This window comes from Octodon degus, unplaced genomic scaffold, assembly GCF_000260255.1.
Source record: "Octodon degus isolate 3935 unplaced genomic scaffold, OctDeg1.0 scaffold00075, whole genome shotgun sequence".
Lineage (NCBI taxonomy): Eukaryota > Metazoa > Chordata > Mammalia > Rodentia > Octodontidae > Octodon > Octodon degus.
Window position 1 is genome coordinate 6,712,152 of NW_004524651.1, and position 23,005 is coordinate 6,735,156.

At 43.0% G+C, this 23,005-nt stretch overlaps 1 protein-coding gene across 2 annotated transcripts in view; it reads right to left on the reverse strand.

Moving 5' to 3' along the window:
• The window catches only part of Myom1 (myomesin 1), a 137,162-nt gene that overhangs the window by 24,617 nt on the left and 89,540 nt on the right, over window positions 1-23,005 (reverse strand). For both annotated transcript variants that reach the window (XM_004635793.2, XM_023720381.1), the window contains 3 exons: window positions 1,815-1,971; window positions 896-1,002; window positions 736-780 (listed from right to left, as the gene is read on the reverse strand). In XM_004635793.2, the coding sequence (XP_004635850.1) occupies window positions 736-780; window positions 896-1,002; window positions 1,815-1,971 (309 nt within the window). The remainder of the gene's footprint in view (window positions 1-735; window positions 781-895; window positions 1,003-1,814; window positions 1,972-23,005) is intronic.

The following is a 23,005-nucleotide window of genomic DNA, read 5'->3' on the forward strand; positions in this document are numbered from 1 at the left end:
AGTTCAGAAAGATTCTTTTTCTGGCCAAGGCACTTTGCCCTATTTTGTAGGAATTTGAGGTGATAGGTCCAGGGCTTAGAAGGTTTTTATTTAGAGGTCTGAGTCTACTACTAAGTGCCACCATCATTCAGGAAGAAATCAGTTTGATACATAAATGAATAAACCCCTATGATAGATATGTGATTTTATTTATTTATTTACTTATTAGGTATTTGGTATAGGGTCTCACTATGCAGCTCACACTTGTAGTGATCCTCCCGTTTTTCAACCTCCGCAGCACTGGGATTACAGGAGAGTGTGCCACCATGCCCAGTCTGGGTGGCTGGCTTAGCACACCCGGGGGCGGGGCCAGCATGATATGCGGTGTTGGGGATCGAGCGAAAGTCCCTGAGCTTGCCAGGAAGGCACTTAGTCTGCTGAGCTATCTTGCCAGTCTTAGACGTGTGATTTTAAAGCGTACAGGTAAAAGTGAAGGATGTAACCACCCAGAAGTTACACCTCTGCACCCGACATTTCTCTGTATGACAAAGTATGGGTGTATTTTTAATGTGTCTTGGTTTCTCTGGCAAAGCAAACAGCATTGCTCCCAGAATGTGCTCCTGCTGCTACGGACCAGCCACCAACCGCATGCTCGAGTCCGCTCCTGCTAACCCTGCCACGCTATCGTCTGATTGAGTGCAGAAGCTGCCCTCTAGCCAGACTGCTCAAAGCGGTGGAAGCGGTGCAGACACTTACTTGGGAACTTGTGTTCCTGGCTGAGCGCAAGTAAACGTTTCATTTCTGTAGGGAGAAGCAGAAAACAGTGAAACCATAAACTAGTGAACAAAGGTCACTTGCAAATGATGGAGACATGAAGGCGACATTCAGTTTGTGAGCGAACTGATTTCAAACTTACCATCCTCATCTATTAGGTAGCTTGATGCTATTCCATCGGTGTCTGTTACATCGCAAGAGTAGATGCCCAAGTCATCCATCCCAAGGTCTTTGAAGGTCATCTTTGTCCTTTGGAACAAAATATCTTTCTTAAACATGGTTGTGCTGGGTCTCTAGGTATCTGCACGAGGTGCCTCAGCTCACGCTCAAGTTAAATGCCATTGCATTAGGGGGACCTTTGTGCTCTCCCAAGGGCTGACGGTGACACGGTGGGTGCTGGCACCACTGTCCTGTTCCAATGCTTCTACATTTTTGCCTACTGTACATTGTGCATAAAGATGTTCTGCACATTAGCCCTGGCTGGAGAGGCTCCATTTTTCTCGCACAGACCATAATGTGCCTTGCCTGCATCGCTGCCTGTTCTTCCCTTCTTTGAATGTCCTACACAGCACTGATATTGTATCATCTCAGCGTCTTCCGAGACACGATCTATTTCCTGCTGTGTCCCTGGCACCCAGCACTGTCTGGCACATCCTGTGTGGAACGCATATGTGAACAGGGCAGTGCTCCTGCTCGCTGTGCTCCCCGGCTTTGGTAAGCATTGTCACACTAGTTGATGGCTAAGAGCAATCAAACATCTAAATTTTAAGTGCAAAAAATACTAGGGAAAAAAATCTATCATTTGACATTCTCTCTCTCTCTCTGTGTCTCTCTCTCTCTTTCTCTCTCTCTGACCAAAAGAGTTTTGCTTCAAAAACCTTGGAAGATATTTTGGGATTATTACTTCTAAATTTTATATTGGTTTTGACTTTTCCAGTACTGGACATAAGATATGTATGACTTAATCCACTTCTCCCTGGTAATTCAAGTAGAAAGCAGTGAGCTCGCTTCCTGCTCCTGCAGGGACAGGAAGCCCATCGCCACAGTGGGAACATCCTTACTTGTTGCCTTTGCTTTCAACTTCTAACCGGGAGGAGTCCTCAGTGCGCACGTAGTCTTTGGACCAGGTGAATTCTGAATTTGGAGTCATCTGATCACATTCAAAGTTCAATGAGATGACCCCATCGTCATCCACATCTACAACAATTTCCTTGGTTCCTAGGAAAGGAAGAGATGGGACTGTCACTGTGGAACCTTTCACCTTCACGCTGTTAGCCTTAAAGCAAGGCCCTGCGTCTGGGCCGGGGAGACACCCCCATTGCTTGTAGCAGATGGTCCTCCTCCCTCTAAAACTCAGCTTTTCTGTATAGAATTTATCAAATATGCCCCATCTCCTGCATGGGTGGAGCCAATGAGACAGATAGTGCTGTGCCTGGGACTGAGGAAAAGCTGGTTGGTAGGATCGATGGTGACGTTGTGGGACTGACTGTAATGAGGGTTCCAGGCAGCCCAGGGGAAAAGAGAATTCAATGGTCCCCAACAGCCCTGAATTCCTGACCTTTGATCCAATAATACCTAGACCCAGTCAGTCTTGAAGAAAAGAGAGAAAGACATCATAAACCCAAGGGCACACACTTGAAATCCCAGCGCTCTGGAGGCTGAGGCAGGAGGGTCGGGTGAATCCAAGGCCATCCTGAGCTGCATAGTGAGCCTAAACTGGATAGAGATTCTATCTCAAACAAATAAACAAAGAAGCAAACATCAAGGGGAAATTGAAGGGGGTAAGTCATAAGAATTGCCCACATTCACATGTTCAGAGTCTGTGAATCATTTGAGAATACAGAAATATACCAGAACTTGCTCTGCAGATGATAAAATCATAAATCAACTGAAAGAGTCCTCTCTAGATTGGAATGCTCACAGATAGGAAAAACTGTTACTGAACTATGTGGAACTCTGAATGGAAATGAGTTTCCAGAGGTATAGTATGTTTCAAGAAGACAAATTTTTTGATTTTAAAACAATTTGGTTAGTGTTTTGAGTTTTAATAAATTAAATCTGCATCGAATATTGAAATTCAAAGAGAGTTTATACAACATAGGAAACAGTCACATCTATGCATAGGTCCAGCTTGAAAGAAGCAAAATGTTCTGCTTGAATTTATACTCATTCAACGGCTAGTCTAAATTTGGTTTGTTTCAGTTACTGTGCTTCTGGGAAAATTAGATTTAGCCTCCAAAAGGCATTGCTTTATTTTCTCAGAAGTACTTAAATATCTTCCAAAAGCAATTTCCCAAAGGAGAGACAATTTCTCTCTAGATTGTATACCAGTCTACTGTCCTGGCCTATTGTTCAAAGACATTTGTCAGAGGAAAAGGAAAAACATCGAAGTTCTTCCAGAGGAGGCTTAGAGGAGCCCTGGGCTCACAAGTGATGTGGGAACTTGGTCCCCAAGCCTGATAGGGGGCCAATCTAACTTATTTCCTATTTAAGGCACTGCTAGCTTCACTAGAAATCTCCAACCAGTGATCTTACCGAGGGAAGGCTGAGAAGTACACTAATTCTATGGATTAAAACGCCTGCTCAGGCAGACACAGGGACTGGGTTCAGTCCCTGGTGTGCTGTGCTATCCCTGCCCCCAAGGCATGCTGAAACAGCAATTGAGACTGGACGTGGTGGCATGCCTGTAATCCCAGTGCTTGGGAGGCTAAAAGACAGGAGGATCACTACGAGTCCAATCTGTTTAGTGCGAACTTGTAGACCCTGCAGACCCTGTAATAAATACATTTTTAAAAAGTATGCTAATTCTAGGTGATCAAATTTTTTTGTTGTATTTTTTTAAAAAAAATTTGTTATTTTTTGAGATGACACCTGCTATGCACTTCAGGCTGACCTGTTTAGCCCAGGTAGACCTTGAACTTGCAGGAATCTTCCTGCGTTAGTCTCCCCAGTACTGAGATTACAGGCATGTGCCACCAGGCCCATTTTTAAATTTCTTTTTTTTTTTTTTTAAAACAAAGGATTGTTTTCATATTTGAAAACAATGTAGGTAACCTGAAATGATGATCAATTAAAGTCTTAATTGTTCTTTAAATGCAGCATCTACTGGGTATTGCTTGTAAATACTACGTCTACTCCTTTGGAAAACACACACCGCATTTTTCATAGGTTCTGGCCCTAGGATGAGTTGCTAAATTACTATGGTGGTCACCTAACATGGCTGAAGCCCTAAAACAACAGCTTATCTTCCCAGTGTCCACTTCCTCCTCCCCCCCCCACCCAGCCTGGTACAATTTCCTCTCACATTTCCCGCACACACAGGAGAGACCTCACTCAGCTCCTTACGTGTAACTGAAACTGCCCCTCCACCCGCAGCAAAAGCCCATAGAAGTCTCAGCTTTCTTTGTCTCAGGTCAGAGGATTGTCCCCTGCATCTTCCCTAGGAGTCTCTCCATGTCGCTTAAAGTCAATAAAGGCCTCTTTTATTTTTCCTATATCTGTACTGTGCCACTGAAAAACCTAACATTTTGGTGCTGTGAATCAGATGGTGAGTCATGTGGCTCTCCGGGCATCCCCTGCCCTGATTTTGAGCTCCTCGCGAAGCCACTTTCTGCTCCTGCTTCTGCTGCCTGCTGGTACTAGTTGGCATCCAACACCAGCCAATCTCAATTCTCACTAATGTGCCCAAACTCATCTCTATGGGGGATCTTGCTTATTCTATGTCTCTCTTCATCTCAAAAACTGTGAGCTCATGTCAGGACCCCTCTTCAACATCTGTTTGGGCCTTGCCCCCTGTTTTTGTTGACAACAGTCACAAAAACAGATGTTGGCTTTTTTTTCTCTCTCACTCACTCTGGGTTAGAAAGTGTACAACTTTCTAATGGGTGAAGTCAAGCTTTGCCCTAATCTTTTGCTCACCCTAATTTGGTCACCGTGGGAAATATTCATTCCCAACCCCCCAAAGACACCCCACTGAGATGCCTTATTCATAATCTTGGCTCACTTGGCCCTTAGGAGGTCACAAAACCCAAAAAGTTAACCTTTACTGCCAGATGGCTTGGCGAAAATATAAACTCAACAATGGCAGCCAATGGCCTGAAGGAAAAACGTTTAACCCCTTAAAACTCCTAGTACTGGGAAAGCAAATGGCCAAAAATCCCTTAAAAGCCTTTCTTGACTCTAAAGACACACCCCTATCCCCAGCGCCCACAAGCCACCCAGCCTCCTCTCTAAATTAAATCAAATGCCTCCATACCCTGTGGAGCCGCTGCCACCACTGCCGCCACTCAGCCACCACCATTTGCTATGCCAGCACCACTTCACTTTCTGAAGCTCTCAACTCCCCGCTTCTCTCTGCCTTTACCCCCTCCTCCACGTTTCTCTCACCTGCCTGTGCTGGTCAGTCCTGTATTCTTATCTATCCTCTCCTGCCAACTTGCATCCACAGTCTCTTTTTCCTCCAAGTTTCTCACTTAGGGACAAAGCATGATCTGGAACAGCTAATGGCACATTCTTCCCCAGCAGCGTGGGCCCCTTCCCTCTCATGGGCCATTATTTATCCTGCCCTTTCCTATTGAGCTTGCTGTTCCCCTCTCTTCTCAGCCACTTCGACAGGTGGTCTCCTGTTGTGGCCACAAGAAAGAGATTCTGAGTCAAAGCATATTCAAAGACTACTTGAGTCAGATATATACCCTACTTGCCAGCCTTAAAGTCCAGAACTTGTGAGTTGTCAGTGCTCTTCTACTGTGCTGTGCCTAATTCTTATACTCTTCTCAGTTTACTTGTTCCCATTCAAACTTGGTACATAGTATTAGACCTAAAAAAAAAAGACCACCTTAACTATACATAAGAGGCTTTTATGCTTTTCAAATTCTTCTTGTAAGCGATCTCTAGGTGACCTACAAAAGTTCTGACTAGTTTTTTTTTATAACTACAAACTTAAAAAGGGTTATTATAATTTAATCTGGCCAGAAATATATGCGTGAAAAATTTGTTATATAACAATTTTAAAAATAAAAAAAAATATTTGATGTTTCTAAAGATGTTCATTTGTGTGTTCTATGCATTTGTTTATATGTTTGCATGTCATTTCATGAACAGTTGTTACTCTTTTTGAGATTTGAAATAGACTTAAAAACATGCTTTCTCCTGAGTTACCAGCTGGTCTAAATGATATCAAAGTTGGTTTACTCATAGGTCATCAAAATTTTTAACAAATTTAAACAAAAAATTAAAATGGGGAGAGATTATTGGACAGAACTTCAATGGGTGGATAGAAAGGTGGCCAACCTTTGTCCCTTAGTAAGGAGACCACCAAAAATCTCCATAGTCTCTTAGAAGACACTCCCAATAATTTGGTCATTGGTTAAAAGATAAAGTTGTTCAAAAAAATTAATTAATCCTGAGCCTAAACGATGTTGCCACCCGATACTATCCTGGACCATGTTTCAAGTGTGGTGAAGAAGGACACTGGGCATGAGCCTGCCCCAACTTGCTGCCACCATAGGGTCCTGGTTCCATCTACAAGCTTGAGGGTCACTGGAAATTGATTGCCCTATCCTCCAGAGAGAAGGTAAGTCATCCAATTCCCTGCCCTCACAGGAGAACTTACTGCAGCTAGATCCATCAATACTTGACCTGCTTGATCTTGCCACTGAAGAGGAATGATGGGCTTGGGGTCCATGGTCCCCACTGAGGTATCTTTGTCAGAGCCCTGAGTCTTGTTGGACATCTCAGGTAGGACACTTTTTTCTGTTGACACAGAGGTCACATAGTGTTCTTCTGAGTTTTCAGGTTGTTGAATTAGATCTACAGTCTCCATAGTCGGTGTTGATGGCCGACGTACATGATCCCTTCAGACACGGCCCATTCCCTGCTGACTCCACATACTGTTCTTCACTCATAAGTTCCTTGTGAGCCCAACCTGCCCCACACCTCTCATGGGGACAGATCTCCTCACAAAGTTCTACTTTTCTTTCACTTCTCTCTCCCCCCACAGTGCAGGTCCTACAAACCCAACTTCAGTACATATCCAGCTCCTCCCTCCTTATTCCCTTGCTGACCACATACTCTGGGACACTTCCAGTCCCTATTCACTGTATAATACTCCCATTTTTCTTGTACTCAAACCTAGTGGCTCCTATAAGTTAGTTCAAGATCTCAGGGTCATTAATAATGCAGTTACTCCTTTTCAACCAGTGGTGCCAAACCCCTACACCCTGCTGTCTCATATCCCTCCTTCCACTGCTCCCTTTACTGTCCTAGACCTGAGGATGCCTTTTTCACCATTCCCTTATACTCAGATTGTCTAGACCTCTTTACTTTCATGTGGACTGATCCAGACTCTCTCCAACCTCAACAGCTCACAGAGATAGTCCTGCCTCAAGGATTCAGAGATATCCTCACTTCTTTAGCCAAGCTCTTATTGCTAATCTCAAGACCCTTGATCCCTTGATCGATTATAGGGACTAAGCCCAGCATACTCCTTTAGTATACTGATGACCTCCTCTGCTCCCCCATCCATGCCTTAGCCCTAAATACACAGCTACTCTGTGGAGAACACCCCCTGGGCAACTCTCCTTGAAAGAAGAGCAATTGTCTCCAATTTGGCTGAGCCTCACCCTATATCCTTGTATTGATATGTACAGAGCTGGCTAAGGCTTTTCCTTATCCTTTCAATTGGCTTTAAGCAATGCATACTGGTTTAGCCGAGGTGCTGGTGGTAGTCTTTGAAGATAGCATGCATATTTCCTTGGTAACCCCCACCTGCTGCTCTTTAATATGAAATGGGACAAAGACCTAATGCTCCATGATATCAGGTGGGATTGAGCTCTGAGATAGAGGCTATGACTTCCTGTAATTCTTGAGAGATTACACACCAGAGCTAAAGCACAGAACCCCAAAACATTTGATACTATCTCAATTGTGTAATGCAGATTACTCTCTGCATATCTTTCTCTCTGCATATTGTAGAGGTAAATACAGGCCTCGTACCTAGCCCAGCTCACAGTACTCACTTATTTCTTGCCTTTCTCAGTCATTCATTCTCAAGCCACTTCTACATCATGACTGAATAAAATCAGGGTTTGCTCCTGGTTTGAAGCCTTTGTTCTGGATTGTGGATGGACTCTGACCCATTGGCTCCTAATTAAATGCTTTAGTGTCTTTATTTTCACCATAGGTTGCACTCAAAGTGGTAGATTGGAATTAACTTGATAGGATTCCAATAACTTATTCTTGGGATTACAAATATAAAATTCTTGGACTGATACAGGGACCAGGAAGGGCTCTCTACACTACTCTCCTCAAGTTCTTGTCACAACAAGGTTATACAGTCTCTCTGGCCAAAGCTAAGAAAGTCTCACCAAAAGTCAAATATGTAAGACTTACCCTCACCCCCACTACTCATGAGAAGCCCTCCTTCATGACCTTCATGTGCCCACCACAAAACAACAAGTTCTGTCCTTCCTTGGTCTAGCTAATTTCGTTTGCCTCTGGATTCCTGACTTTGCTTCCCTAGCTCAGCCCCTCTATAAAGCTTCAAAAGGTTCCTTGTCTGAGCCCCTTGACCTTACTGCTCCTATACATTCCTCCTTTCACAAACTATAACAGTCTTTTCTAAGGGCCCCAGCTCTCAATTTACCCAACCCAACCCAGCCTTTTACCCTATACATGTCTTCTCAGGTCCATAATGAAGTGGGTGTTTTAGGTCACAAAAAGGGACCATCCTTCTAAGCAGTTGCATACCTTTCCAAACAACTAGACAACACAGTTCATGAATGGATTCCATATCCCCACACCCTTGCAGCAGCAGCTACACTAACACAAGAGGCAAAAAGTTCACTTTAGGAAATCTATCACAGTTCACTCACCCTATCACCTTAGTGAGCTCATACACATAAGACACTTCTAGGTTAATGACTCCTTGTATAAACAGATACACCTAATGTTCATAGAGGACACTTCCATCACTATGTCTATCAGTAGCACTCTCAATCCCACCACCTCACTCCCCACCTCTGACGAGGCCCCCAACACAATTGGCCGAGGTCCTACAGGTGACTTCAACTCCCTTCCCTCACACTGGTAGCACCCCTCTTCCCACAGCCTCTGACACATGGTTCATAGATGGCAACTCAACAAACACAGATACCCAAAAAAGGCAAGATATGCCATAGTTGATGGGTCAACTATAATAGAGCCAGGCCCACTGCCACCTGGGACATTTTCACAAAAGACAGAGCTTATAGCCCTTACATGTGCCTTCATGCTAGCCAAAGACAGAGCTAAAAACATCTACACAGACTCTAAGTACATATTTAGTTTTCTCCACTCCCACGCTGCCATCTGGCAAGAAAGAGGATTTATCAGTGCTCAGAGTACTCCCATCACCAATGCACCTCTCATCCTTAAAACTTCTAGAGGCAGCACAGGTCCCAAAACAGGTGGCAGTCATTCCCTGCAGGAGACACCGCAGTCCACCAGGTCCCATTGCTCAGGGCAATGCTTCTGCTGATGACCAGCTGGACAATAGCCACTGCCTTCTTATCTCCTTCCACTTATCCCCAAAACCATACCCTCACCCCAGGATTCACTGGCGTAACTACAGCTGCTCCAGAAGACTGACTATCACCCAAACACTCCGGGATGGATCTTCCAAGGGCCAAAACTCCTTCCTCCAGACCAACAAGCATCAGCCATCATCACTGACTTACACAACTGCCTTTCATGTTGGTACTCAGGCTGCATATAAACTCTTAGCTCCCACCACCACACACCCCTCTCTAACAACCATCACTCACTTGTTTACTCAAAACTGAGAGCTGTATGCCAAGACCTCCTCTCAGGGACACTCATCATCTCCTTCTTTCCCAGCCCAGCAGCTTGGTGGACACGCCCCCAGACAAAGACTTGCAGATGGACTACACACATGCCTTGCTACAAGACACACAGTTATCCTCTCACTTTTGTCTGCACTTTCTCGGGGTGGATAGAAACCTTCCCCACTGCTCAGGAAACTGCAAGTGTAGTTGCTAAAGTTCTCATACAGGATATTATCCCCAGATTTGGACTGTCCCAGAGTATCCAGTCAGATAATGGTCCAGCATTCATCCAAATTAGTCCAGAGGTTGCCTCTAGTCTCAACATCACTGGGCACTTACACGTACCCCGCCACCCACAGTCTTCTGGGAAAGTAGAAAAGGCAAATGGGCTTTTACCACACAAAATTTCCCTTAGAGCTGCACCTGCCTTGGCCTCAGCTCCTTCCCTTAGCCCTAACTAGACTTTCTAGGGCTCCCACCTTCCTAAGTCCATTTGAGCTTATATACAGTAGACTTTTCTGCTTCATAACTTCCCTGCTCCTGATAACCTTCCCTCTCTCACTGACTATGTTCCCATCCTATCCTTCCTCTGATACCTGTTGCAGCCTGCCTTCCACAACCACTAGATACCACTCAATTGGCACCATCCATAGCCCCTGGAGATGTAATATATGTTAAATCCTCTAAGTCTACAGGATTAAATCCTTCATGAACAGGCCCCTACTTGGTTGCCCCCTCAACAGCAACAGGAATAAAAATTGTGGAGCCTCCTGGTTCCACATCACCTGAGTCAAGTGGTGCCCAGACAACTCCACTTCACCTGACAATGCCACTTCTGATCCTAAGCCCTTGTTCCCTCAATCATCTTCATAGCTCCTGTTGTCCACATGTCTCTGCCTAACTAAAGGTTCAAAAACCCCAGGGTTTCTTCAGTTGTGGATGTGAGCCTTCACTAACAATAAACTTCTCATCCTAGCTGAGACACCTGGCACTAGCTTCTACATGGGCATGAACCATCATCCTGTCAACCTTCCTTGCTCCCAAAATGATGCCCCTGTTCAGCAGGAAGCTAAGAGACGTCACCCCTTCGTAACAACTGAAGATGGAAATGATAGGTTCTGGTGCTAGTATGAATTGCTAAATTACTATGGTAGTCATCTAACACGGTTCAGCCAACATGAAGCCCTTAAAACAACAGCTTATCTTACCAATGACCACTTCCTCCTTCTCCCCCAACCCAGTCCTGGATACAATTTCCTCTCACCTTTCCCACCCACGCTGGAGAGACCTCAATCAACTCCTTACGTGTAACTGAAACTGCCCCTCAAACTCCACCCAAGTCCACAGGAGTCTCAGCTTTCTTTGTCTCAGGTCAGAGGATTCTTTCCCTCATCTTCCCTGGGATTCTCTCCATGTTAGAGTCAATAAAGGCCTCTTTTATCTTTCCTATGTTAGGTCTTCTTTACTATGCTGCTGAAAAACCTAACAATTTTATTTCCAGTGCTAGTAACACATGACTAGTCCTCCACTGTTGCAAAATAATTGTTGAACAAGTACTTTTATTAAAACTTTAGAGGACCACTGAGGGGTGCTGTGGCCTAGATTCTACCTGGTTTGCCGGGCTGAGCCACAGAATGAACTTGGCTTGTATACCTTGTTTGCATATCTGCATTACTATGAAGGAGACAGAAGTGATGGGGTAGGTTAGGTCTTGATTTTTGCATAATATCTATTTTGGAAGTGTGACTGATGCTCATATTAATCATTGTCTTACCTGTGATCCTTTGTGAAAAGAAAATGACTCATCTGTACATTTCCTGCTTACAGTATGAAAGGCATGACTTAGGTTGACAGCAGAAAAATCTTGCTTAGGTGGATTCTTCTAAAGTGAAAGAGCTGACTTTCCTGCCAACAAAGGGGACGCAGAACCAGCAGAACTTCACTGACCGTGCACTGCACGGCCCAAGTTCTTTAGGCAACTTTTGTACAGTAACACCTCACCTACTTGCATCCTTGTCCCAGACCGAAAAGTAAGCAAACACCCCTTTCAGTCCTAGTGCTGATGTGACAAAGGCCACACGGTAGGGCCACACAGTAGGGCTGCTGCTCGGCATCCAGCAGACCGCACCTGAGATACTTTGTAGTTTCCCCCATAGCAAGATGAAGAAGCAGAAGGAAGGCCAGCTCTCGGCATGGACACAGAGACGAGGCCAACGGCCGTAAGAGGAGAGGCATGGAACCACAGAGCAGGCACAAAGATATTATTTAGTACAGGGACTGCCGGCGACTCCTCCATAATGTCATCACCACATCGCAAACCACACCACAGATGAGGTAGGTGCTGGTGGCCCTGAGCCACAGAGAAACAGGGACACACGACCCAGTGTATGGCATCCAACAAGACTGCAGGGCGCCGGTGAAGATGTGTGATCTACTTTGTGGGAATTGCATCAGGAAGCCTTAAAATTTGGAAACACTGATGCTTTAGTAGTAAACCTTCAGGAAAACAGAAAATTGGATACATAAAACAATACTTTGTTCAGATTTCAGAGTGGGCAACTTTGGGCCTAAACCCAGGCAGCCTGGAGGACGGATGGAACAGTGATGCTTCGTGTCCATCTAAACTGCCTGAGTCACCAAGAGAAGAATGTGGCGTTCTCTTCGGAAGTACCCTGAGAAATCAGTGTTGGTAAAGTTAGCAGCGAGCGCCTATGAAAACGTGAAGTGAAATGATGCTATTTGTTTAAAAGCTAATATCAACTGGGAGATGGTTTTTAAGCCTCCTGCAATACACGTGTCTCTACCTCGCTCTGTAAGTCTTGCCTTTCTCAATAGCTCAGTTCTAACATAAGAAATGCAGTTATTCATACTGTTAAAAGTCTTGGATTAAGTTTTGTAAAATAAAATTAAGTAGTTGCTGGGAAAGACGCAGGACAAAGTAAGAATTCACTGCGGTGTGGACTAGTGCCGGAGACAGAGGGCATGTAAATCAGTATGTCACAATCAGCATAGGCTGGGGGGAACAGCAACGTTTCTTCAACTGAGGCACACGTCCTTATGGCTAGGGTGGGGATTAGTCAAGCAAACAAGTAAAAACAGCTAAGCCTGGGGACCAGGGAGATGGCTCAGTAGAATAAGTGCTTCCCTGGCAAGCCCAAAGACCTGAGTTCAATCCCCGGTTCCACAAAAAACAAACAAACAAACAAACAAACAGCAAAACCTGTGTTTGGGCACTGACAGTTTAAAAACTGAAACTTTTTAAGAGGATATTTACATCTTTACTTGTCCAAAAGTTGCACCACTTGCTCAGTGTCTCCAGCCTGAGGTTAATTGTATAAAGGCCAGGGCACAGCTGTGCGTCTTTTCTGTACACATTGACATGTGCGTGGGCCTGGATTGGGGAAAAGAAGCTTTGAGAAAGTCAGATGAAAATGGTAGCGTTGATTTTATTGGAGATTTTCCTGTAATAGTTCCAGTATTGTTGGGAGCCAGGGAAGCTAGAAAATGGGTTGGATTTGTGTACCCAGGACCAGGCCGCAGTGCCTAAAACAGATGAACTACCTCAGTCCTAAGACAAGCATCCTGAATGGCTAATGTCAGCTGTTGGTCACTAGGCAACTTGTGTCATGTGTTCCTAACCTTGCAAAGGTATAAATAAGCATCCATCTTGTTGCTCAGGGGGTTGTCTCACTGACTGGGCAGACCAGTCACCAGCTAACCCAGCTCTTGTCTTCTTGTCTATCCTTTCTTCATTCCTGCCGCCATTTCTCCCCCGGGAGAACAGGTCACATTGAGACCCACGGATCCTCACATTTGGCGACTGAGCAGGGCCACCTGGTATGAGGTAAGCATGGGCTGCGGGAACACTTCCAAAGGGCACACGTGAGGGAGGGAAGTGGACTGGCCGCAGCCAGCAGTACTCAGCACAGGCGTGCATTGGTACTGGCCCATCAGGTGTAAAAGCTGGGGATGGAGGCTCGCTAGGGCCAGAAACGGGTTCATGAGGCCCAGAGAGATAAAGGAGCATAAAGAGAGAAACAGGCTTGAGAGAAGCCAGAAAGGATAAAGTTAGATTGCTTGTTTTACAGTTTTAAAATTGTTATAAAAAAGCTTTGATACTTTACAAATACATAGTTCTGAAGTATAATATAAAAGCAGTGTGATGTAAATGGTAGCTAGATTTTGACATCCCACTTATGCAAGGAGACATTTTAGTATATCCCCCTCTAGTTCTTTCTTGTGTGTATTTTCTTTTTCTCTTTTTGTGTTACCAGGGATCAAACTCAGGACCTTGCCCTTGCCAGGCAAGCACTTATTCCACTGAGGTATTTTCCCAGCCCCTTGACATCCCACTTAAATAATAAAAGGCCTAGTGATGGCCTCTAAAGGGGTACAACCCAGGATAACTTCTTCATATTTGGGCCAACTTATCCAACAAAGATATAATGTACCCCAAAAAGTTCAGATCAACTAATCATAATTTTCAGACTTTATTTGGTAATGTTAATTGGCTCTGTTTCGATTCTGGGCTAATTTCACTGATGTTATTGATCATTATCCTTCAGATAAGTTAAATTAATTTGCTTTTTTCACAGATAGGTCCTATTAGGTTAACTAAGGAAATGTATGGTTTCCTCTTCCAAAATATAGGATACAGGTTTATCACTGTACAGTTAAAATTCAATTACAAAAAAGGAGGGGAATCACTCCAACTTCACTTCTCAATATACACTATTAATTTTTTTAATTCCAAAAAAGATGGAAGTACAGCAGCAGAAAGAATTAATTCCATCAAGTAAGAGAAAAAAGGCTAGGAAGGGTCCTTTGGAGAGCTCTCCATACTGCACAACGAAAAGCACACAGTCTGCTACTATCCTGGGGCAGAGGGTATGCTTGTGTTTCTCTGGGAAATGCTAAACAGCCTATTTGGGTACCAGAGTGTGCTGTCAGGCTAGACCGTGAAGCCAGATCTGGAGAGGAAGTTAACAGCGAGGAGGCCAGACCCAACCTGGGGCCTATTCAAGGAACTGACAACATGGAAATCTAAGGTCTAAATAGGTGATAAAACATACAAAAATAACTGAGCTAAATTTTATTAGTATTAATACAGAAATACAAAGTAAGTATATTAATTATAGATAAAAGAATTTATTTCTTCCAAAATTTTCTGATAAGAAATCTCTGCTTATTGACAAGAAGCTTTGACTAGTCTATAATTATAAATTTCTAAAAATTGTAATACAGTTACTATAATTCAATTTGGTCAAGAATAAATCTCACATGGGGAGAAGACACTCTCTCAGGCTTTCACAGAGAGCACATTGGCCAAGCAATGGCCGTGACTCATCCACATGGCTGCACTGATAAAGGTTCTACAATCTGAGGTACAGGATCTCAGGACAAATCCTGAGGGCATTTCACTGACCTTCTCAGACCAAAAAGCTACAACTCTTGTTGCATAGGTCTTGCTTTACCTTAGTCTTAACCATCCAGTAGAAAAGTACGAAGTCGAAATGTAAGAAATAAAGCCATGCTGTTAAGTTGAGCTGTGGGGGACTCAGGTCAAAATTTCTGACATTGCCAGTTAAACAGAAGACCCAATGCTATTATGGGCTACTGGACTCTTTTAGAATATTTTGCTGAGTTTACACACCTATAATATTCAATAACGGAACTTAGAAAAATGGGGTACACCGATGAATGTCCATTTTGCATCTGTGTATTCAAAGAGGTTGGGATAGATATATAGTTGCATTCTCTTAATGAATAGAATGATTTGTTCTAATGGTGTTTGTAAATAGGATCACAAGTCCGCATCTTGTACAGCAATTAACCACTAAGAAGAACATATGCAGTGTATTATTTGTTGAAACTGTACTTCTGATTTGATTTGAAACTGTCTCATTGCTATCTGTTTATCAATAAAACTTTGAAAAAAATTTTAAAAAAGATAAAAAAAGAATAAATCTGAGTGTATTCTGACTTTTTAAAGATGTGTGTCGTTCTATGAACAGCTGTTCCTCTTTCTTTGATCACTTGTTCATAATATAATTTGGGATATAGTATTAAAAGCATGCTTTTTTTCTAAGTTACCAGCTGGTTTAAGTGATATCAGAATCAGTTTATACATAGTTTATCAAAAGTTTAAGCTAATTAAACAAAAATTGCTTAGAGTGAGGAGAAATTATTAGAGAAGAGTCCAATTGATGAATAAGAGGTGTGTTGAAACTTTTTCTTCATTAATAAAGAGCTCCCAATAATCTTAATAGTCTCTGATTTGATTTGAAACTGTCTCATTACTATCTATCAATAAAACTTTGAAAAAAAACCAGTATAAATAAAGATAAAAAAAATAATCTTAATAGTCTCTTAGGAGACACGTTGGTTAAAAGATAGTTTTTCAGAAAAAAATTACAATAAGGTTTTCTTTTAAAAATGCTCTTGGTATAAAACTAAATTAAGAAACAAAGGTTTTCATATGTGTATGGTAATTCATTATTGTTAATCTCACAGTGTATTAAGTGTATTCATGATTCCAAGTGCACAGGTCTTCCAAAATGTAAAACAAGGATTGCTTATTGTGATAAGACTTTCTCTCATATTCAAAACTATGCCTTCAACTAAAAACTTGTGATGTATATCCCATTTAAGGACAACGAATTAAGTAAAAAACAAAATTTTTTTTTGGTGGTACCAGGGATCAAACTTGGGACCTTGTGCTTGCCAAGCAAGTGCTTATTCCACTGAGCTATCATCCTGGCCCAAATAAAAATTTCTTATGTATTACAGAGAGATGATTGGTTAAGTGTTATGTCAAAACAAAAATTTAAGTATGTCACAAAATGTCATCAAGATTATCTTGTTACAGTGTTGTATATGGTTTTGATTTCTACATTTCTGTGTAAAAATATGTAACTTTTGTCTTTTAACATTCTATAGGAATTTTAATACTAGAATATCCATGGTTGTCAGAAAATAACAGTTTCATTTTATGCCTATGTTGTTTTATATTCAGATAGTAATATTAAGCTTACTGCCTCTATTACAGGCTAATCTCATTAAGATTTTCTTCTGGATATTTAACAATTAAAGTTTGGAGACCAAAAATTAGAGAGCTACATGGACTAAAAGAACAGCCAATATTTTGGCCCTAGCCCTTGAAGGTCAATGAGGACTCAGGACATAAGGTTCTCTTATGTGTGACACCCTGTAACTCAGTTGCATCCTAAATTTTCTGATCAAGGAGATTATGGGGCCACAGAGGAAAGTGATTGACAATGTATAGTGTGCCTAAGGAGAGTCACCTAGAGAGAAAAAAAAATCCCTCAGGCTTTCACAGAAAGCAAATTGGTCAAGCAATGGCCATGGCTCATCCAGACAGCTGACTCTGACAGAAGATCTACGAGGTGCTGTATATGGTTCCAAGGTAAATCCTGAGATTAATTGACCTTGTCAGATAGCAAAAGTTAAATTTGTAGTTATACAGGTTTTGCTTTAACTTGGTCTTAACTATCCAGCAGAAAAGTGTAACCACAAGATGAGAAAAGTCATGTCATGTTAATATGCAAAGCTGTAAGAGGCACAAATCACTCACAACTTCTATTATCAGCTGAACTGATAATTCACTACTACTATGGACTATTGGACTATGTAGGGTTATATTGCTGAATTCAAGTACCTAAAATCTTTGGACTGGCCTCATCAAGTATGAAAAGGTCCTCTACAGAGTTCTCCAAACACAGCTTCTCTAACTGCAATGGAACACCCATCTCTGACATGACAAAACAAAAAAGGGGGCTATGTTGGAGCCACGGAAGCGGGAAAACTGGTCAAATGTGTGTAGGGCGGACTAGACCTCAGTGCCTAAAGCAGACAAGCTACCTCAGTCCTGAGATAAGCATCCTGACTGGCTAATGTCAACTAGTAGTCACCAGGCAACCTTGTGTCACGTGTTATCAACCTTGCAAAAGTATAAATAAACATCCATATTGTTGCTTGGGGGGTTGTCTTGCCAACCAGGCAGATGAGTCATCATCTAACTCAGCTCTTGTCTTCTTGTCTGTCTCTTCCTCATTCCTGTCACATTTCTCCTCAGGTAGAATGGATCACACTGAGACCCAGGGATCCCTGACACCACTATCTTGATACATACGCAAGATGAAATAAAAGTGCTAATGAAGAAAATGTCCTAGTGTAATAGATTTCCTGATCCATGTTACACTCAGAGTTCAAAGCTTGATCTCCCCCCGACAAATGGAGGACACTGTCCACTGGCTGAGAGTCCCACTCTGAAAGTAAATGATAATCTCAAACGTGAAAAATCAAATTCATTGAAAACATATTAAACACCCATCACTTAAACATGTTTCTTGAGTTCTAGAACTATTCTCATTGGTAAAGAATGCTTAATCAACAGAACTTAATATTACAAAAAGTGCATTTTAAACAATATTATATAAAAATAAGACAAGTTTATTGTCTAAAAATGCATGAAGCAAGTTCGAGCCCTGCCCCCCCCCTTTTTTTCTTTTTTTCTTTTTGAAACAGAGTCTCACTATGTAGTTCAGGCTGCCTTTGACCTCACTTTGTAGACCAGGCTGGCCTCAAACTTGTAATGAGCCTCCTGCCTCAGTCTCCCAAGTGCTGAAATTATGGGCATGCACCACCATGCCTGACTTTTTCCAGCCTCTTTCTTATCTGGTTTAGTGCTGACTGATACAGTCACTCTTGAACTATGACTTTTCAAATCCAAAGCATTTTCTTGTGTTTGATTTTAATCAATTTGTTAGTATATGGGTTTTTTTGCGGAACCTGGGATTGAACTCAGTCCCTTGTGCTTGCCAGGTAAGCGCTTATTCTACTGAGCTATCTCCTCAGCCCGTTGAGTTATATTTTTAAAGTAGCTTAAGGTATCAGTATTTTACAAAAATACTTAAAATAGGCAATTAAATTGTCATTGCCTTTTGAGGGCCGGGGAGATGGCTCAGGGAATAAGCGCTTCCCGGGCAAGTGCAAGGGCCTGAGTTCAATCCCCAGTTCTGCCAAAAAAAAAAAAAAAAAAAAAAAAATTGGAATTGCCTAAGTTCATAAATGCAGGAAAAACAGGTGATTTGAAAAAAAAATTCTTTCTCTCTTTTTTGTGATAATGATGATCAAATCTAAGGCCTTGCATATACTAAGCTAGTACTCTACTACTGAGCCACATTCACAACCTTAGAAAATGCTTTAAAGAAATCACTTGGAACAAGGAAGACATGTGAGGAAGCCAAAGTGTAAAACCAAAAGATATCTCTTGGAAAATTTAAAAGTATGCAAAATAATTAGAATTAGCTGGGCATTTTCTTGCATATGGACATGTTGGATTGTACATTTCTCTTATGATAAGAGGAAGTAGGCTTGTTTATCTGGAGGGTCAATTTCCCACATACTAAAATGTATAAGGAATTAATAGAATTCCTTAAATAAGGGCCCTGGATATATAGTGGCAAAACAATTCTATTGCAATTGTACAAGGTATATGATTTTTAAACAGACGCTTCTTTATATAAAAGGACTCTAGAAAAACCAAGATTAACCTAAAAAGCAAAGACAGAATTTCCAATATGCCCCAGGATAAACCAGCAGACAGTATTTTCTGCAGATTAACTTGGCATGAAGAAAAACCCTGAGAGAAAGTATATCTAGAACAGTCTCAAATTTTCCTGTTAAGATGACCCAGGGTTTGGTTTGGTTTGAGATAAGATCTCACTATGTAGTTCAAGTTGCCCTTGAACTCTGTATGTAGTCCACACTTGATCTTAACCAAAAGGCCGAGGGGTGATCACTACGTTGCCCAGGATGGCCTCCAATTCAGCGATGCTCCTGCCTCGGGCTCCAGGGGGCTAGGTTACAGTCCCCACAACCACACCCAGCTAGTCCCAGGATTTAACAGAGCCCTTGCCAGGAGCTGAGATGCTGTCAATTAATTCATGGTTGAACTCTGATAAATACCTAAAGATATTAAACTCGATAAATGATTAAAATGTTCAGTCCTTTAATGGGAAGCAGCAGGTCTAAGGCCATCACCAGAAAGGAATCCCTGGGGATATTCTCTGGATGAAAGACACTCTTCTCCCCCAAATTGGGTCAGAAAAGGCAACCAAAATTTTCCTGACTTAAGATTTCTCTCAGAAATGCCCTTTGATCTTGCTCAAGAGCGTAGAGAATTCAGGAGACTTGGGTGGAGAAAAAGAGCTTATTGTGAGCCTGCCTTGGACGAATCCTGAAGGTGGACACACACAGATGGCTTTAAGAGCCTTCCCAGCAGGAATCCCCAGCATGGGATGAGGTAAGGTGCAACCCCAGGCTACAGTGGGCAGTCTCAAAACAATGAGCTCCACCCTGCTTTTCTCTTCTAAATAAATAAATAAGAAATTTAAATCTGAAATAAAATCTCACTATACTGTTTACTTTCTTATATATTTTATAATCTGATGAAAATTCTACATCAGCTCTAATATATAACATCTATAAGCTTTAGTTATTTGTCCTTATCTGAGATATGTGTGTACATTTTTAAAAAACCAGAGTAGGACAGGATGAAGAAGATGGGAGTGGCCTTGATCCGTCACACTGACCCTGAGCAATTCTGTGCTGAAGGCGAGGATTGCTGGGTGGCCCAGCACCAGGGGCCAGATCATAGCCTCCGCTGGATACCTCTTTCCCAACTTGTCCTTCCTGACCAGGGCATGTTTCACAAACTGTTAAGGATTAAAGCCACGCAGCAAGGCCACCAAACAGAGCCACAATCCACGGCCGAAACGCGCTGGTCATTCATTATGTTCTCACCCCGTGGGTTCCCTCCAGCACACTACACCGGGTACCAGCCTAGCACTCAGCACTGTTCACAGAGGCACGGCCCTGGAGGGAAGGAGCCCAGAGCGCGACACGCACTTCCCAAGCCTGCTTTCAGAGCCGAACTACCCAAGCAGCTCCTCAAGCACAGAAAGCCAGTCAGGGCCTAGCCACAGGCATCATGACGTCGCTGGCCTGAAGTGGATTCCGGGCATCAGTGTTACCAACATTCCGACTTGCTTCTGAAGTACCGTCATGGTGGAGAGCTACTGTTCTTGTGGGTGAGGGAGATCACTTAGTAAGATTTCTGGGGCCAGGCTTCTGGCTTCAGAATCCTGTACGAGGTCCCGGGCACACGTGTGCTTTCCAGCTTTACCGGTTATAAACACTGGGATTGTAATGTGCCTTTGGTGACTCAGTTGTCAGCTCAGCCCCAACTCCTGCTTCCTTTAGGTAAAGCCTCCTCCTCCTCCTCAGCTGCTTGTTTTGGATGACCCAATCCTAGTTTCCTGTAACCTGATTCCTTCCTGGGACCCTGCTGCTGCCCTGCTCTCTGGCAAGAATGCTTGTGACCTACACCACCAGCTGCTGTCTCCCCAGCTCCTCTGTCTCCTCTGATCTCACTCACCTGGCCTCCTGCTCCACCTGGCCAGAGGCAAACAACCACAGGTGCTGTTGTTTTTAAGATATCAAATACCAGGAAGAGAATAGCTTTTTTGGGTGCCAACAAATCTACCCTAGCCTACTCCACTTACAGGCTGCTTTAGCTACAGGATTTCGTGGGACAGCGCAGCAGGTCCGTTACTATAGGGAACCTCATTACCAGCACAATTAGTCTGTGTAGTCGGGCTGGGCTGCATACAGCTGCTTGCCTATTTTTTGACTTCAAAGGGAGCCAGTGACCCTACCAAACCCACGGATTAGGTTAACGTTTCACTGTGATTCGGTTACGCACAAGAGATCTTGTTAGATGTGTGGTTTGCTGTTACATGATAAACCTTATTTTCTACCTGAAATTTTAGTAGTATATCCCCAAAGAAGTTGTTTTTCTGAAATAGTAATCCAGGTTTCACATCCCAAATCTTGAAAATTGATAATGTGTCTTCTCCTGCCCTTGACCTAACCCAAAACAAATGCATGGAGAAATAGACTACTATTTAATGAAACAAATGAATAGACGACTTCAGGCTACTGTAAGTGTTTATGGAATGTGGAATATGGCACTGTCTCTAGATACCTGCCATACTTTTGTAAGGTTACTTTTTTATCAGACTTGAGTCTACACACCAGTTATAAAGAAGCAGAAAGCAATTAAAAAAAAAATAGGATGAAGCACAGAGTTTCTCAAAACCTCAGCAGGGCCCTTGTTTCCTAGCTTATGGCCTCTTTGACTATGGAAATATTTTATAAATTTGTCACATGCTGTAAGCATGGTGTTTCCATGGGATGGCAAACCCAACGAGTGGACTGATGTCACTTTCCTCCCAGACCCACACAGCGCCTGGCAGGCAGTAAGCGCTCTAGAAATGCGTGTCGCGACAGTGAAGGTGCTCGGTGCCCAAACAATGGGCTTGCATGTCACTGGACTCCTACGTGGGGAGCATTTTGCGTTTGTCTGTCCCTGGACTTTTGCTCAGCCGTGAGCCAGCGCTTCCTGAGTGGGTTAGTACGGAGCTCAGTGTGTCTGCAGCTGTTGCTTGGAGTTACAGTCCAGGAAGTGGACAGCTACAGAAATGACCTTTGGAGCCGAAGGTCCAAATCGGTGAAGTTCTCACCCGGGTGGGGCGAGTAGGGCCTCTTCTGGTGGCAGTTTCCCTAGTGATGGCTCTGTTCACATTGTGCTGGGCCATCTGTCACTCTAGGGCTACTGATGAGAAGGCAAGAAGCTGATCGGAGCTGTCTTGAGGGAACACGGTAGATACTGGCAGCCCACGGGGTGCTCTGATTTGCCTGTGACTCATGCAGAAATCTGAGTGTTGTTTTTATGAGGGTGGACACTGAGCCCGGGTCCCTGCACAGGGCTTTCATATCCAGGCAGTGGACATTACGTAAGCGGGTATCACACAGTGGCGATCCACACACCGAGGGCCTGATGTGCGCGGTCTTCTTAGGCACATATGTCCTGGTGTTGCTGTGTGTTCCCTTTTATCTGGTGTGCTTGGCACTTTTCTGATTTCTCCTGGGATCTTCCAAAGGGTACAAATATAAAGTGTGGCACTGCCTGGAGCTGCCAGCCACCCTTTTGTAAAGGTCACTTTTGTCACACCCATGTCTAAAACTAGGTGAAGAAAAGCTGAAGACAGTTATAAAAAAAATAGGAAAAAGGCAGAGAGTTCCCCAAGGGGAAGACTGTTGCTTAGATTTTTTTTTTTGGGGGGGGACTGCTTAGATTTTTTTCAAGTGAAAGGTAACAAAAGTAGTGTTTCCTGATGCTCGTGTTCTTATCTCATCTGAACAATAATTACACTATGGATCTGCGTTCTGTTTACTTCAGTTCTGATGGTAGGAATGGATTAAAGCTAAAGCCCTTTGACCAGAATGAAAATAAACTGAGGAATAACTGATTAATATTTTTTATCCTGTCTTGTTTCCAATGC